General features: G+C 35.1%; 1 protein-coding gene across 2 annotated transcripts; it reads left to right on the top strand.

The window, feature by feature from the left end:
* The first annotated feature begins 3,816 nt into the window (after nucleotides 1-3,816).
* On the top strand, nucleotides 3,817-9,033 carry LOC141587085 (meiotic nuclear division protein 1 homolog). 2 transcript variants are annotated; one of them, XM_074408507.1, is made up of 12 exons: nucleotides 3,817-3,997; nucleotides 4,128-4,161; nucleotides 4,264-4,330; nucleotides 5,959-6,039; nucleotides 7,034-7,150; nucleotides 7,356-7,394; nucleotides 7,505-7,612; nucleotides 7,700-7,762; nucleotides 7,862-7,913; nucleotides 8,023-8,067; nucleotides 8,204-8,283; nucleotides 8,691-9,033. In XM_074408507.1, exons 3-12 carry the CDS (start codon nucleotides 4,328-4,330, stop codon nucleotides 8,760-8,762), a joined length of 660 nt encoding a protein of 219 aa, XP_074264608.1. In that variant the 5' UTR covers nucleotides 3,817-3,997; nucleotides 4,128-4,161; nucleotides 4,264-4,327; the 3' UTR covers nucleotides 8,763-9,033. The 2 variants fall into 2 exon arrangements, with proteins under 2 accessions (XP_074264608.1, XP_074264607.1); XM_074408506.1 differs by having other exon boundaries at nucleotides 4,261-4,330.
* Nucleotides 9,034-15,369: the final 6,336 nt, after the last annotated feature.

Raw genomic sequence — 15,369 nt, 5'->3', positions numbered from 1 at the left:
ATTTGAAGGAGAATGGGATTTTGTGCCTTGGATGTTTCCTTGGGGAACTTGTGGATTGTTGGTGTTGATGTGTTGCTAGGATTAGTCAAAATTGTTGCATGTTTACCTTATGTTCATTTCCATTTCTCGCATGCATTTGTTTCACATGTATATATATGTTGTGTTCCCTTCTTGTTGCATTGAGTTTGTATATAAATTTTTGAACAAAATTTGGTCTAGGAAGGGAGTATGATACCCTCTATGATGATATTGTCTTGGTCGTGTCTTTCCCCTCTTAGTGGCTTGCACCTTGTGACCTCCTTGTTAGGGTGTTTGCTTGCAAATACCCGGAAAATGAGGCTAGACCGGAAAGTTTTGACCACCATGTGAGACCAAGACCGTAGACTAGGCCTAGATTTCGACATAGCTACTTACATGTGAGATTTAGAGCCTCCTTGGGACCGGTACATCTATACCCGGTCTCCCTTAGGTGTGAGTAGGCTCCTTGCGTGGCATGTTACATCACGACGCACAAGCATGACGTCCTTTCCTTTTTAGACCATGAGATGTTCATTTATGTGCATATTTTGAAACAATTAGTTGCATTTCACTTTTGAGCCTCACATTGCCAAATAAGCCTATTTTTAGACCCTTTAGACTAGGTCCTATTTTGCCAACCCCTTTTGAGCTTGAACCTCTCTTTTGGCACCTACAAAACTAGCTACATACCATAAACAACCTTCCCTTATCAAGAAAGTTTCTTACATGTTGTTGGTTGTATGAAGAAGGGTGTTTTGAGTCCTAGTTGATGATTTGAGTCGGAATAATTGCCTTCATTTGGTTGGTTTGAATAAAAAGGTTTTGAAAAAGAAAAGAAAAGAAAATAGAAAAGGAGAAAAATGTAAGGAAAAAGAAAAAAAAAATTGCACTTATACTTTGTTTGATGAGAAAAAGCCAAGCAACACTCCTTCATCAATGGAGTAGAAAAAGGCGTTGCAAGAATAAAAGGGCATTTGATGTTTTTCCTAATTGAGTCGGGTTTGCACAATTTTTGCTTGATTTTGGCATGCCAATTTCTTGTTAGGGTGTAGACGTTACTCAGTGGTTGCAATAAGGTGATAATTTTCGTGTTTTTCCAAAGTGAGTCAGGTTTGCACAATGTTTGCATAAATTCGGGGAACCAATTTTTGTTAGGGTGTAGACGTTACTCATTTGTTGTAATAAAGTGGAAGAAATGGAATTTTGGCAACTTCTTGATGTGTACCTCCACATTTTTCCAAAATGGTGCTTGCACCAACCCCGTTTCGACCCATCACCTAACCCCGTTACAACCCTTGTTTCTTTTCTGCATATTTTCCTTTTTTGCATCTCATTAATGGTCTTGTAGGAGAGGATTCCATGTTAGATTGCGGGCATGTCTCACGAGTCGAGCAGTTGAGTGATTTTGGTTACTTTTTGCACAAAAATCACCCGTTCTAAAAAGAAAATGACAGACTAGTGATAACCGTGAGGAAGTTGGTAGTCTTGGTCCTCTTAGTCATGGGTCAATTTGGTCGAGTCTTGAGTGTGTCTTATGATTCTCGAAGGTTAGGCTTTGCTTCCCCCTTTCCCGCCTTTGAATTTGTTTCTTAGGCATTTGGTTGACGCGTTGTGGTTGCTTGAGCCATCACTAGGGCATTGACACCCGCCAAGACTTTGAGACGGTATCTCCCGACCAAAACCTTTAAATGCTTAAAGCGAAACGGCCGCTTAGATGAGGAAAGCGGTTTGATACTTTTTTTTTGTGTGATGCATTTTATATGTTGATTCGTGCTTAATTGTTTATTGCATCAAAAATTTTGTAGCAAGACCCAACTTGCCTTGCAATAGGGCACTTTTCCCTCATGAGTGTCAAATTGTGAGTTGAAGGGGCGTTGAGTGCGCTAATACTCGATCGGCTTAGGTAGTAGCTTAGTTGAGTGATGCTTATATTGTGCACCCACTCTCCATATCTATTATAGTAGGGACTTGTACATTGATTTTGGACTTACTCGAGGACGAGTAAGGTTTAAGTGTGGGGAGGTTTGATATATGATTTATTTACACCTTATTTCCCTATTTCTTTTATGCATTCCGACTCATATCGAGTCGGTTTCGTGTGCCTTTCCTTGCATTTTGTGCCCAATCCCCGTACTTGTTATTTTGTGTATCCTTTTGCAGGAACCGAGTCGAGTATAGAGGAATTTGGGCAAGAAAGGGCATTCCAATGCCTTTACATAAAGAAGAGGTGAAAAATGTTGTATGTTGTGTTCTGCCGGCAGACCGGCAGCCGGTCTGGCCACGGGCAGAACACGTCCCAAGCCTTGCCAAGGGAAACGAAGAAATGATCTGAAAGTAGTGTTCTACCGGCAGGCCGGCAGCCGGCCCACCGGTAGAACGCAACATCCTGAATTAAATTGAATTGGAAGAGGAAAAGAAGCTTGACCTCGCTACCGGTTGGAGCACCGGTAGCCGGTCCACCGGCAAGACGCAACATCAAAGGAATTTGAAGACTCTGAAGGTAGTGTTCTGCCGGCAGGCCGGCAGCCGGTCCACCGGCAGAACACACTTGCCAGCTAAATTTCCAAAGTTGGAGTTATTCTGACCGCCCTGCCGGTAGGAGCGCCGGCAGCCGGTCCATCGGTAGAACGCAGCAGCAGGCGAATTGGGCTTTTCTCTTCTTTTCTTCTTAATCTTGGGCAAGCCTGTAAATACCCCCTCCTTAAACCCTTTGTACACACAACCCTAGATCTGAGAATTTTCCATAAATATTTGTAATCTTTCCTTAATCAAGCTTTAATCTTTCCTTAATAATTATTAATTACTTAGTAAAATTAGTTAGTATTACTAAGAATCAATTGTTTACACTTGGTTTTTGAAGATTGTATTGGGGGATTTTGAAGGTTTTCCTTCTTATTATTCAATCAAGCAATCACCTTTACTTGTGTTGGTATATCTCCTCTCTTATTTACTTGTTAATAATTTGTTTACATTTTGTTTTTGTCTCTTATAATTGCTATAATCATCTCCATGTTTTCTCTTTATGTTGTTTGTTCTTCTCCTCTTATTAGCATGATTAATTCCAACATGAGTGAGTAGTTACCCTTCTAGGGTTTAGGGGGAGCCTAAATAGGATTAGTGGGCATGATTAGTTGATAAGTTTTGAGTCTTTGGTGTAGGAATTTGTCTTTCTTAACATTGCATACAAGGTGTTTGACGAATTGTGTGAGTGAAAGCTTGTGTCTTTTTGTCTTACTAACTTAATTCCTCCTTTGAATGAAAATTTGTTGGTGGTCTTGTTGCATGTTTTGAATTAGTTGTTGCTCAACGAAAGTTGGTAACCGCCCCTAGGGCGAACCCTCACCTTAGACTATTTTATCGACTTGTCGCCCCTAGTTCATTTAGGTGACCCCGAAGACCCTAGTCTTTTAATCAATCGTATCCATCTTCATTCAATCGTTTATTTAGTTGCTCTAGTAGTTAAAATCAAAACCCTTTTCCTTCATTTTTGACTAGACTTGACTCTTAGTTAGGCTAAGTGGAAACCCCCGCCGTCTTCGTGTTCGACCCCGATTTACAACTAAATTGGGTTATTATTGTTGGTGGTAAGTGTGTTGACCCCACCGTTGAAAACTTACCCATCAGTGACACTCTTAACTATAAGAAGCATTCAATACATGGGTGTAAAATCCAATAAATGAATATTATAAAAAATTAATTGGAGTTTGTGCTTATAAAGTACATGAGTCATCGGCCTAACATCAACTCTTGTCAGCCACTTGTAATACTTATTCTGCCCATTTCCATCTAATATGGTATATATCCACCTGTCGCAACTCGCAAACTTGCGACGGGTGAAGTCGTGATGAGAATTTATAGGAGCTCCACTTGCGAGTTTCGAGCGCCAAACTACAATAGCAGTGAGCAGTATACGACGCCTGGAGAAATAAATTGAAACGTAAAGCACGCCCATTTCATCCAATTGAACCTCCATTTCCAGGTTTCCATTGTCTCTCTATCTTTCTGTCGATAACTTGGTTTGTTTGACCACCACTAATTTCAGCTCCAATTATCATTTCTCTTCAATTACACTGCGTACCTTGCCAATTTAATTTTATTACTGTTTCCAGATATCTTCAATTCAAAGCAATTTGCAGTTTTTAGGTTTGTCTTTTCAACGCCGCTACTCTTCTTTTGAGCAATGTCTTCAATTTTTACGCGATTCTCGAATGTTCTGCTTAATTTTTTTATTGCCTGATGCAGTAGAGTAACAGTTATCTTGTTTGCGACGGTACCTAAGCTTTCCAGAAATTAATAGTGTTCTTCAACGATGGTGAGTTCATGTTATGTTCTATTAATTACAATTGAGCTCACGATTAGTCGTTTTCGTTTTCATGTTCAATACTGCTGGATTATATGTATGTTTGTATTGTTTAATTGTGTACGCTTCCGGATGATTCGGGCAGGTCGATTTGAAGACATTGTCTTGTTGTTGTGCTGTGTGCTAGTGTCGGAATGTGTGACAGATATATGAGGTGAACACAAGAGTCGGAGTTACGTAGGTTATGTCACTTTGTAATGTATGCGCTTGAGAATGAGTTGACGAGGTTGATTTCAACAAAGTTTGTTGTTGGGTTGAGCTAGTGCTAGTGTGTGTGACAGATATAAGATGGACTAGCAGAGTCGGAGTTGCATTGGTTATGTACTTGTATATCCTGATATTTGCTCAATTGTCCATTTGATCTTTTTTAGGTGGAAGGATTAGGAGGGATAGATGGGGAGGGAGCGCGAGCAGTATTTAATTTTATACTTGCAATAAATTATACATATGACGTAGTGGAGTGTGTTGTGATATTTCGAAATGTAATTCCTCATCACTCAGATTGTAGGAGTAATGGAGTAGATACTTGCAATAATTATACATTTGACGTTAAATATAAAATGTCATTTATTTTGGGGGTGATGAGAGCATAGGAGTTACGTTACTGTTGAACATTTTGGCAACATTATAGCATTTTGCATCCAATGTTTGAGTGTGTAGTGCGGCCCTTGAACTTGGTTAAGGCATTGTTGCCTAGTTGATTTTAACTTATAAGCAGAAGTGATATGCATATTTTCTTATGATTAGGACTTTGGCATTCTGCATACTTAACAAAAATGATTAAACTGAGAGATCTATGTTGAATTGCTTATCTTTATGGTCGGTATGTCATATGTGGTGAAAAGATACATGCCTAGAAGGATTATGTTAGAGTTTGTAGATTCTGATACATATTTAATTACTGTCCTTGTAGAATAAAGTTTAGGATTTTTTGATAACTTTTACCTTTGTAATACATTGTTTTAAGAACTACTACCAAAATATTTTTCGTTTAAAAAGTACTACTTGTAAGTTTGATTTTTTTTAAAAATACTACCAAATATCATCAAAACCCAATAAAACGCAATTTCAGCCATTTATTTTTGAATTTCCATCCTAAGTTGTAAATTTTATCCCTTTAATACTACTAGTTCTACCGTTTGCCAATCATTTTGGGGCAAAATCACTTTAAGCTAGCTTCATCTAATTCGCTTATCTAACATAATTAAGGTAAAAAAGTTGCTTAAACTTCATCAAATTAATTAGTTTAAGGGATAAAATTTACAACTTGAGATGGAAATTCAAAAATAAATCGCTGGAATTGTGTTTTATTGGGTTTGGACGAGATTTGGTAGTGTTTTAAAAAAAATCAAACATACCGGTAGTAGTTTTTAAACGAAAATTATTTTGGTAGTAGTTTTTAAAACAGTGTAGTACAAAGGGAGTAATTGTCAAAAAAACCTAAAGTTTAATTTAATTCCAATTCGTTATCTAATTGCGCTCACATCCATCTGACCATCTGTATTGCCTAGTTTCTATCACTTTGAGGATGACGTTAGAGTTTATAGAATCTGATACATATTTAATTACTGTCCTTCTAGTCAAAGAAGAGAGGCCTTTCACTAGACGAGAAGCGCGAGAAGATGCTCCAGATCTTCTATGATTCACAAGATTTCTTCCTTGTAAGTGTAAAAGTTCCGCTTCAAGATAAGTGTCATTCAATTTCTTATGTTTCATTTTGATGAAGCTTTAGAGTAGAGAAATGCTATGCATGTCTGAACATTATGTTGTCTTGGTGGTAATGATATTCGGAAAGAAGAATTACGCTCAAATTTTTCCTCTTGGTGTCAACTCAATCTCCCGTCCAAAGACCTTATAAAGGACGGGGTGGAGTTGTATTTTATTGCTTCTGCTTTGAGATGTGCATAATATTTTCCAACTTTCTATACCTGCCTTGAGCTGTGTTACTCACTTACTCTGACTCTCCGATACGGTGGCGTGTCTGACATATGTCGGACTGTCGGGCACGGCTGTTTTGTGTTAATTTTTCTACTTTATCGTCTAAAGTGAAGTGTCGAAATGTCGTGTCATGTTGGACGTGATACGTGTCGCGGCAGCTAAGTGAAGTGTCGGAGTAACATAGACCTTGAGTGACCAGTGTCACAGAGTTGCACCACCCCTCCAGAATTCCAAACTGCCTTGTTGGAACAGAAGCCAAGTTTCATAGCAAACCAGGTTCTCTCACGAGCAGCATATTCTGTTCTGAAATTTGTCCTGCAAACTAACTTGAACCATGAACTATGTGATGCTGGTCCCTACTGGTTTCTTGGCATATTGTAATTTGTTAACTGTACCATGTATTTGAGACCACATGAATGCAGACCTTTTCAGCTGAGATAAGTTTTTGTTTGCTGTGGTAAATTATTTAATTTTTAGTGACTTCATCAGCCTATTGCAAGGAACAAGAGCTATTTCTAGATGTTTTTGGTATATTTGAGTATTTTTTTTGCTAAAGCTTCTATAAGGAGTTGCTGTCAGAGTAACAGAGAGCGGTGCATAGGAGTGTGTTAAACTCATGCACACTCCTGACTTTGCTACTGTGTGAAGCGATTGATATCTTGCTGTGGCATATTACTAAACTTTCTTTAAGCTGCTTGTCTCATGTTTTGTTTCCAGCTTAAGGAGCTTGAGAAGATGGGTCCGAAAAAAGGTGTCATCAGCCAGTCAGTGAAAGATGTTATACAGAGTCTTGTGGATGATGACCTTGTTTTAAAGGACAAGATTGGAAGCTCTGTAAGTAATTTTTTTTTCCCGGATTATGTGGAACTTGGAAGTGAGTTTCTTTTGGCACTTGACCTGTATGTATGGCATGTAATGCCTTCATACGAAGCTGAATATTGTTCATTGTAACTTTCTGTCTTTTAGGGTCACTGCTATGTACCTAATTGTTCTCTTAAATATGTTGAACAACTTTTCCTGAACATCTTTTTTCTCTTAGATATACTTTTGGAGCCTTCCTAGCACAGCTGGGAATCAGGTATGAATTTCCAGTTTTAGTTTGAACTCAACTTCATCTATTACTTATAAAAAGCTGTATCACCACAATTTTTAACCTACCTCTCCATATTTGTCTCAATGTTTTAACAGCTTAGGAATGTGAGTCAGAAGCTGGAATCCGATCTTCAGACCAGCAAGAAACGCTATGTTGAGCTGGTGGACCAGTGTAATGCTTTAAAGAAGGGACGTGAGGATACGGTGAGCTACTACGCTTCACTCTCTGAGTTCGTACTCTTATTGTGCATGGTAGCTAAAGTCTAATAGTGTGAATTTTATTTTCTGTAGGATGAAAGGGAGGAAGTTCTAAGTGAGTTAAAATCAGTGGAGCTGAAGCACAAGGAGTTGAAGGTTGGTTCTATAGTAATTCATCGACATGCCTCGCTAAAAATGATTTATTTCTGCCATACTTGACAACAATGCTTTAATCTCAATCTCAATATTTAATAGGATGAACTGGCACAGTACGCTGACAATGATCCTGCTGCTTTTGATGCTATGAGTGAGGATCCTTATTCTTCCTTCGTTTTAGTTTAATTCTTATGTCTTTAACTGCTTCCAGCTCTTAGCATGTATTTTGTAAATTGATTTTTCTATGCGGATCTTGACAGAGAATGCTATTGAAGTTGCATATTCAGCAGCCAACAGATGGACAGGTTACTTTTCATCATTACATGATTTTCATCAATTTAGGAGGAAGCCTGATACTTTCTATCATTTTAGCTAATTGATTTGACATATATGCTATTTCTCGTTGCCGGTTTATGATCCCCTTTTTGTAACAATCCACAGATAACGTTTTCATTCTAAAGCAGTGGTGCGGGAACAACTTCCCACAGGCCAAAGAGCAACTTGAAAGCTTGTATCAAGAGGTATGTCTTGTATCTTTCTGTTATTTTGGCTGTGTGTCACTTGAAAGTTGAAATCAACTTCTTTAGTATGTAACTATATACCCTAGCCCATGATCGCCTTTAGTGCAAAGGCGTGAATCATGATGACATGCTTCTGATCTCTCTTGAAGAAAGTTAGATAAAGGTCTAAAGCGTGAATTTTGAATTGATAAATTGATAATGACGAGTAGACTAGTAACACAGAGTATGTTATAGCTCAGTTCTGATGCAGTACATGATAAATTGGTAACAAATAATTGTCTTGAGTTATTTACAATACTTCCTGAGTCCTGACGTCCCAAATTATAAGGCTGTCGATGTCGCGTCTTTATCTCAATTCACTTTCCCTTATGAGGGATATTCTAAGATGTTCTTTTTGGTGTTTTCAGGCTGGAATAACAGATGAGTTTGACTACATTGAGATACCAACTCTTGCCTCATTGGGCTCTGCTGAGGATTAAAGGGTTCGATAGGCTGTCAGCATAGTTCCCGACTTACAGTTGTAAAAATGTTAAGAACTCTCTTGCACCCTTTGCTGATGAATATGCAAACTTAATTCGATAAATGTGATAACTAATAGTGATAAATGTGATACGATGAACCGATCTCGAAAGTTGAAACAATCAATTCCTAGCCTGTCTTAAAGAAAGCTTATAGTGTTATAACTAGTTCTGTGTCCGTGAATTGGGATCTTCAAAGTGTATCTTGTAATATATTTTAGTGATTTGATTCTATGAGAACATAGTACGATCAACTTGGTTCACGTCTTTCAGGTTATGAGGGTTGTATGAAGTTAGTCTTTTGTATAACAACTTTACGTAAAATTAAAATTAAAATTGTATATTCCCCAAAAAAAAATGTTCATTATTTGTAATTCTTTTCTGAGAGTATTATAGTAAAATGGTAAGTAATTTTGCACAAATTTTTGTATAAGATCGCCTTATATAGGAACTTATGGAAGCGAGTAACCTGGAATTATTCAAAAGGGTCAATCTTTTCAAACTATCTCTAGAACTACTCTTGTTGAGTATTAAACTTCGATATAATATTATGTCTAGACAAAGTCTTTGCATAGTAAAAAAAGGTAGTTAACTTAGAATGAACATGTGACCTTAGTTTCTCACATAATATGGAGTATACGCAAAGGTTTAGCTACTACGAAAAAATAATAGCAGCCGCTATATGTAAAAATTTAAAGAACCTAATGCAAGCCAAAAGTCACTTGGAAATATGGGTATTTTACATAATTATATCGCACAATATCATAATACTCTCAAACAAATACTCCAAGTGACTTTGGAGCATCCATAATCAAACATTAAAACTTTCATCAACAATTCTGAAAATAACATAAAAAACACGATAAAAAATGTTGACAAAGCTTACATTTCAGAACACCAATAATATTTTTACTAACACATCACAAAACTGAAATTGTTAAGAAGCAACTTGAACAACAATTATAAAACATATGTTCTCTATAATTTTCACAAAATTTCCATGTCAAACTATAAAAATAAATAGCTTGAATATTGAACTTCCACAAGCCCGCCATTGTGATTCTCACATAATTGTTATGCTCTTCAAAATTTAAGACTTGAATACGATTGTCTTCCAAGATTCTAAATATGTATCATTTGTAATTCACAAGTTTTAAAATTAAAACTACAAAAAAAAAATAGATAAAATTCCCTCATTGAATATGATGGCTAAAAGAAAAAATGATAGGGTTTACGAAATTGGAAATATAACTCTATGATTTATGGGTACATCATATATATCGTTAAACAAAATAAGGGGCAATAAAAATATTTAGTATGATTGAAAGGTGAGTAGAGTGGAAATTTGTAAACCAGTGTGTGTTTATATATATATATATATATATTAATACTATATATTAATTCCAGAAACCAAGGGACTTCAATGTAATTAAAGAAAGTTATAGAAATTAATTATACTATATAGTTTTAAATCACTAGCACCGTGTGATGGACCCAATTAAGAGATCTCAATGCAAATATTTTATAGTTTGGGATAAAATTAAATTATATACAAGCTTGGTCAACGAAATAAGTGAAAGTGGTAGAAACAACAACGGGAGTAGTGAAATAATCAATATTAATGCGTCAATAGTGAAAGTAACAATAATTACGGCGGGAGTAGTGAAATTATCAATATTAATGCGGCAGTAGTGACAGTAATAATAATTACGGCGGGAGTAGTGAAAGTAACAATGATTACGAGCAAGTAGTGAAATGTTATTACTATTGTTTCATTAATAAGAGTAAAATATTAATAGCGGGAGTAGTGAATTTGTATCAAAATTTATTTCGTCGTAATTTTAGGATATGTCATAGAAAAATATATTAATGATAAATTTATGGGTTATGCAATTTTAAGTAATTTTGAAAAAAAAATAATGGTAAGTAGAGGTAGCCCGGGCGAAACCGGGCACCAATACTAGTATATATTAAATTCAGAAACCAAGGGACTTCAATGTAATTAAAGAAAGTTATACAAATTAATTATACTATATAGTTTTAAATCAATAGCACCGTGTGATGGACCCGATTAAGGGATCTCAATGCAAATATTATATAGTTTGGGTTAAAATTAAATTATATAGAAGCTTGGTAATTTTCCTAAACATTTGTAAGAGATTAAAACATGGTCTATTTCCTTAAAATAAAATAATTAATTAAGATGGTCAATTTCCTTAAAATAAAATAATTAATTAAGATGATAAATTTCAAGGAGACTAAAAGAAAGAAAATGCTTGGTAATTTTCCTAAATATTTATAGAAGACTAGAAGATGGTCAATTTCCTTAAAATAAAATAATTAAGTAGTATAAACATGCACACTTATGGTATTAATTAATGCAATTTTAATAAATTTTATAATTTATTAGATGTATAGAGATGTTAATTATTTAACATACAAAAATATAATAAGTAGGTTATAAATAATTCAAGTTAGATTTCATAATATATAATATTGCATAATTCTTTCGATTTGATTTAATGCATATATGTAATATATTTATATAAATATATAATCCTCTTAAAATTATAGTAACAATGGATATAGTTATATGATAATAATCACTCATTTGAATAGTAAAAGTAACAATATTATCAGCGAGATTAGTGAAAGTGGTAGTAGAAACAACGGGAGTAGTGAAATAATCAATATTAATGCGACAATAGTGAAAGTAACAATTATTACGGCGGGAGTAGTGAAATTATTAATATTAATGCGACAGTAGTGACAGTAACAATAATTACGGCGGGAGTAGTGAAAGTAACAATGATTACGGGCAAGTAGTGAAATGTTATTACTATTGTTTCATTAATAAGAGTAAAATATTAGTAGCGGGAGTAGTGAATTTGTCTCAAAATTTATTTCATCGTGATTTTAGGATATGTCATAGAAAAATATATTAATGATAAATTTATGAGTTATACAACTTTAAGTAATGTTATTTAATGAAAAAAAAATTTAATGGTAAGTAGAGTTAGTCCGGGCGAAGCCGGGGACCAATACTAGTATATATATATATATATATATATATATATATATAGTAATGGGATCATCTAAGTCCACCCCCAAACCTTTAGTCCATGAGTCCTCATCCAAGCCCTTGGGTGAGGAAGATGGATGGCTTAGATCAAACCTCCAAAATGGAGATTAATTAGCTAATCTAACTCTCTCTCTCTCTCTCTCTCTCTCATCACTAACCCATCTCAATTAACCACTAATTTAATATATATACACCTTTTCACTCATCCATTTCTCTCAGCTCTCACACAATTTCATTCCCCTCATCTCTCTAAAATCCAAATAAATCAAAAACCTCCAAAAATCACCCAAAAAAACTCAATAAAATCACTCCAAATAATTCACCCCCTCTCCCACTCACCACCACCGACCACACCCACCCCAGCCCGTCGCCCACCAGCCCACCCGCACACCCACCACATGGCCACCCTTCTCTCCAGCTGACATCACCCTCATGCAGCCACCAGATCACCCACCACAACTAGATCTGTCAAAATGGGTCAGACCCGAATGACCCGACCCGAAAAGGCTGACCCGAGACCCGAAAATGACCCGAACTTGCTTGACCCAAATATGACCTGAAACCCGAATTGACCCGACCCGACCCAGACCCGACCCGAACATTGTCTGACCCAATGTTGACCCGACCCGACGTGACCCAATCCGAAAAGACCCGACTCATAACTGACCTGATCCCAAATGACTTGAAGTGACCCAAAATGACCCGAAACGACTAGTACTAACTCATATTAATATTATATATATCAAAATAAAGTTTCATTGGTTACAATAATCCCTAATAAATGGTTAAATTTGCAAAATAGCATTTTTTAATCAAAATAGTACTCCCTCCAATCCTCTATTTTCTTCCTCTTTACTATGGGCACAAGAATTAAGAAATAGAGTATTATATTGATAAAAAGTTGGGTGAGGTTTGGTAATAGGAGAGAGGGATGAATAATTAAGAGTTAAATAATGAATTGTGGGCCACAAATATTAAAGTAAGGAATAAAATAGGATTAAAAGAGTTGGATGGGTGGGGTAATATGAGAGAGGTATGAATAAAATAAGAGTAAAAAGTTACCAAAAATAGAAAGAGGAAGAAAACCTGAATAACCGTTTTAGGAAATAGGGAAGAATATGATGAATTAGAGGGAGTATTAACTTAAGTGCTTAGCCATTAACTCAAAAGCAACCCGACCCAAAATGACCTATACCCGAAAATGACCCGACTCGAAATGACCCGACAACAGGTCACCCGAAATTGACCCGAAACCCGAAAGTGACCCGACCCGACCTAACCCGACCCGAAATATGTGGCAGACCCGAAATGACCCGACCCAAACTGACCCGACCCGTACCCGACCCGAGTGACCCGTTTTGCCAGGTCTAAGTCCACAACCGTCACCAACCATCCCACCACCATGCCGCCACTTCCTCCTTTCTACCTTTTCGTTTTTTTTCTCTCTCCTATCGGATCTGAAGTTTCTGATTTTTTTTTCCGAGTAAAGTTGTGTGTGGTTTTGTCACGCAGCCAACCACCCACCACAATTGTCACCAACCATCCCACCACCACGCCGCCACTTCCACCTTTCTTCCTTTTCGTTTTTTTCTCTCCTGTCACATCTGAAGTTTCTGATTTTTTTTTGTTCGAGTAAAGTTGTGTGTGATGTTGTGATGGTGGAGATGCGAGCCTTTTCTAAAAACAAATACCAAATGTGGCTTTTTTTATATAAAACAATTACTATATTTGAGTCATATACTATATGTGGCTTGTTTTTTTTTTTTTTTTTTGAAATTTTTTTTGTGTTATTGTGTACATTATTTACATTAGCATATTTTAGATCTATTTTTTTGAAAAGAAATTGTGATTGTTGTTTTAGATTTAGTTTTTGAAAAAAAAATTATGATTTGTTTAAATTTAGATCTAAAAAAAAGATCTCACATAAATTGTTTAATTTTAGATCTTGTTTCATTTTGTGAGATTTTTTTTTTATTTTAATCTTAGATCTATTAAAATAGATCTCACATAATTTATTGTCTTTTTTTTTCCAGATTTGGTTCATTCAAATCTATTAAATTTTGTTGATTTTAATCTTCTTGTAAAGTTAAAGTTTACATTCATCTCTATTAAAGTTACAGTTTTTTGTATTAAAGTTACAGTTTTCTCTATTCAAGTTATATTTATTAAAGTTACATTTATTAAAATTACAATTATTTCTATTAAAGTTACAGTTTTCTCTATTAAAGTTATAATTTTCTCTATTAATGTTACTTTTCTCTATTAAAGTTACAATTTTCTCTATTAAAGTTACACTTATCTCTATTGAAGTTACACTTATTAAAGTTACACTTATCTCTATTAAAGTTATATTTTTCTCTATTAAAGTTACATTTATTAAAGTTACAGTTTTCTCTATTAAAGTTACATTTTTCTCTATTAAAGTTACACTTATTAAAGTTACAGTTTTATCTATTAAAGTTACACTTATCTCCATTAAAATTACGCTTTTTTTTTATTTAAGTTACACTTATCGCTACTAAGGTTACCCTCTCAATGACTAAAGTTACATTATTAATATGGACTAAAGTTACACTCTCAACGGACTAAAATTACATTCTCAATAGACTAAAATTACACTTTTTAAATGGACTAAAGCTACACTCTCAATGGACTCGGTTATACTTTCATTGGACTAAAGTTACACTTTCAATGGACTAAAGTTACACTTCTAAAAGATTAAAGTTACACTTTTTTTATTAAAATTACACTCGTAAAAAACTAAAGTTACAATAAGTTGTGATAAAATTACAAAAATTCAAAATATTATTCTTCAAAATCACTCGAAAAAGATTGAATTTAAACTCGTAAAACGCAAAATTTTCGTAAACTTTCTTTAAAATTACAAATTTCAAAATAATATCTGTCAAAACCGCTTCTTTTTGTTAAAGTTACACTTTTTTTGTTAAAATTACACTCGTAAAAGACTAAAGTTACATTTGTAAAACAGTAAAAGTGTTACAAAATTTGTATAAACTTTGAAGCATAAGAAGACAAAAGGTAGTGTTAATTGTGTATGATAATGAATTAGTGGAGACTTTGTTAGTGAAGAGAGATGAGTAAATCTAGAGAGAGAAACGATTTAGGTTAATTTCTTCCTTGATTAGCAATGGCTCGTCAAAAGAGAAATTAATCTAAACCTAATAGAGTTATTAGAGTAGTAAACCATAATAATTCACAAAAAACTCCTCAAAAAACACAGATTAGTACTAGTATATCAAATAGTAATAAATCTGGTTCTAGGTTTCATCATCTCGATCAGGAAATTGACAATTCTCAGGTTGATATTCAGGTTGAGGATTGCGTTCTTGATAACGATGGTGAAATCAGGCCTTTCAATTTCAGTCAAGGTATGGATTCAATCGCTGAAGAAGATTCGGATGATGGGAGTACTTGGACGGAGGTGAATTCGCGGTCAGGTTCCGATTCTGAAAGAGTAAGTCCTCT

Source organism: Silene latifolia, chromosome 6 (genome assembly GCF_048544455.1).
Source record: "Silene latifolia isolate original U9 population chromosome 6, ASM4854445v1, whole genome shotgun sequence".
Classification (NCBI taxonomy): domain Eukaryota; kingdom Viridiplantae; phylum Streptophyta; class Magnoliopsida; order Caryophyllales; family Caryophyllaceae; genus Silene; species Silene latifolia.
The sequence above is the reverse complement of the archived record's forward strand: the minus strand, read 5'-3'. Positions and strand labels throughout refer to the sequence as shown.

What these genes read in the sequence shown, in the direction of transcription:
- LOC141587085 (XM_074408507.1), top strand. An exon ending in AGGACAAGATTGGAAGCTCT is followed by an intron (nt 7,151 to 7,355) that starts GTAAGTAATTTT and finishes TTTTTCTCTTAG; the next exon opens with ATATACTTTTGGAGCCTTCC. An exon ending in AGAAGGGACGTGAGGATACG is followed by an intron (nt 7,613 to 7,699) that starts GTGAGCTACTAC and finishes TATTTTCTGTAG; the next exon opens with GATGAAAGGGAGGAAGTTCT.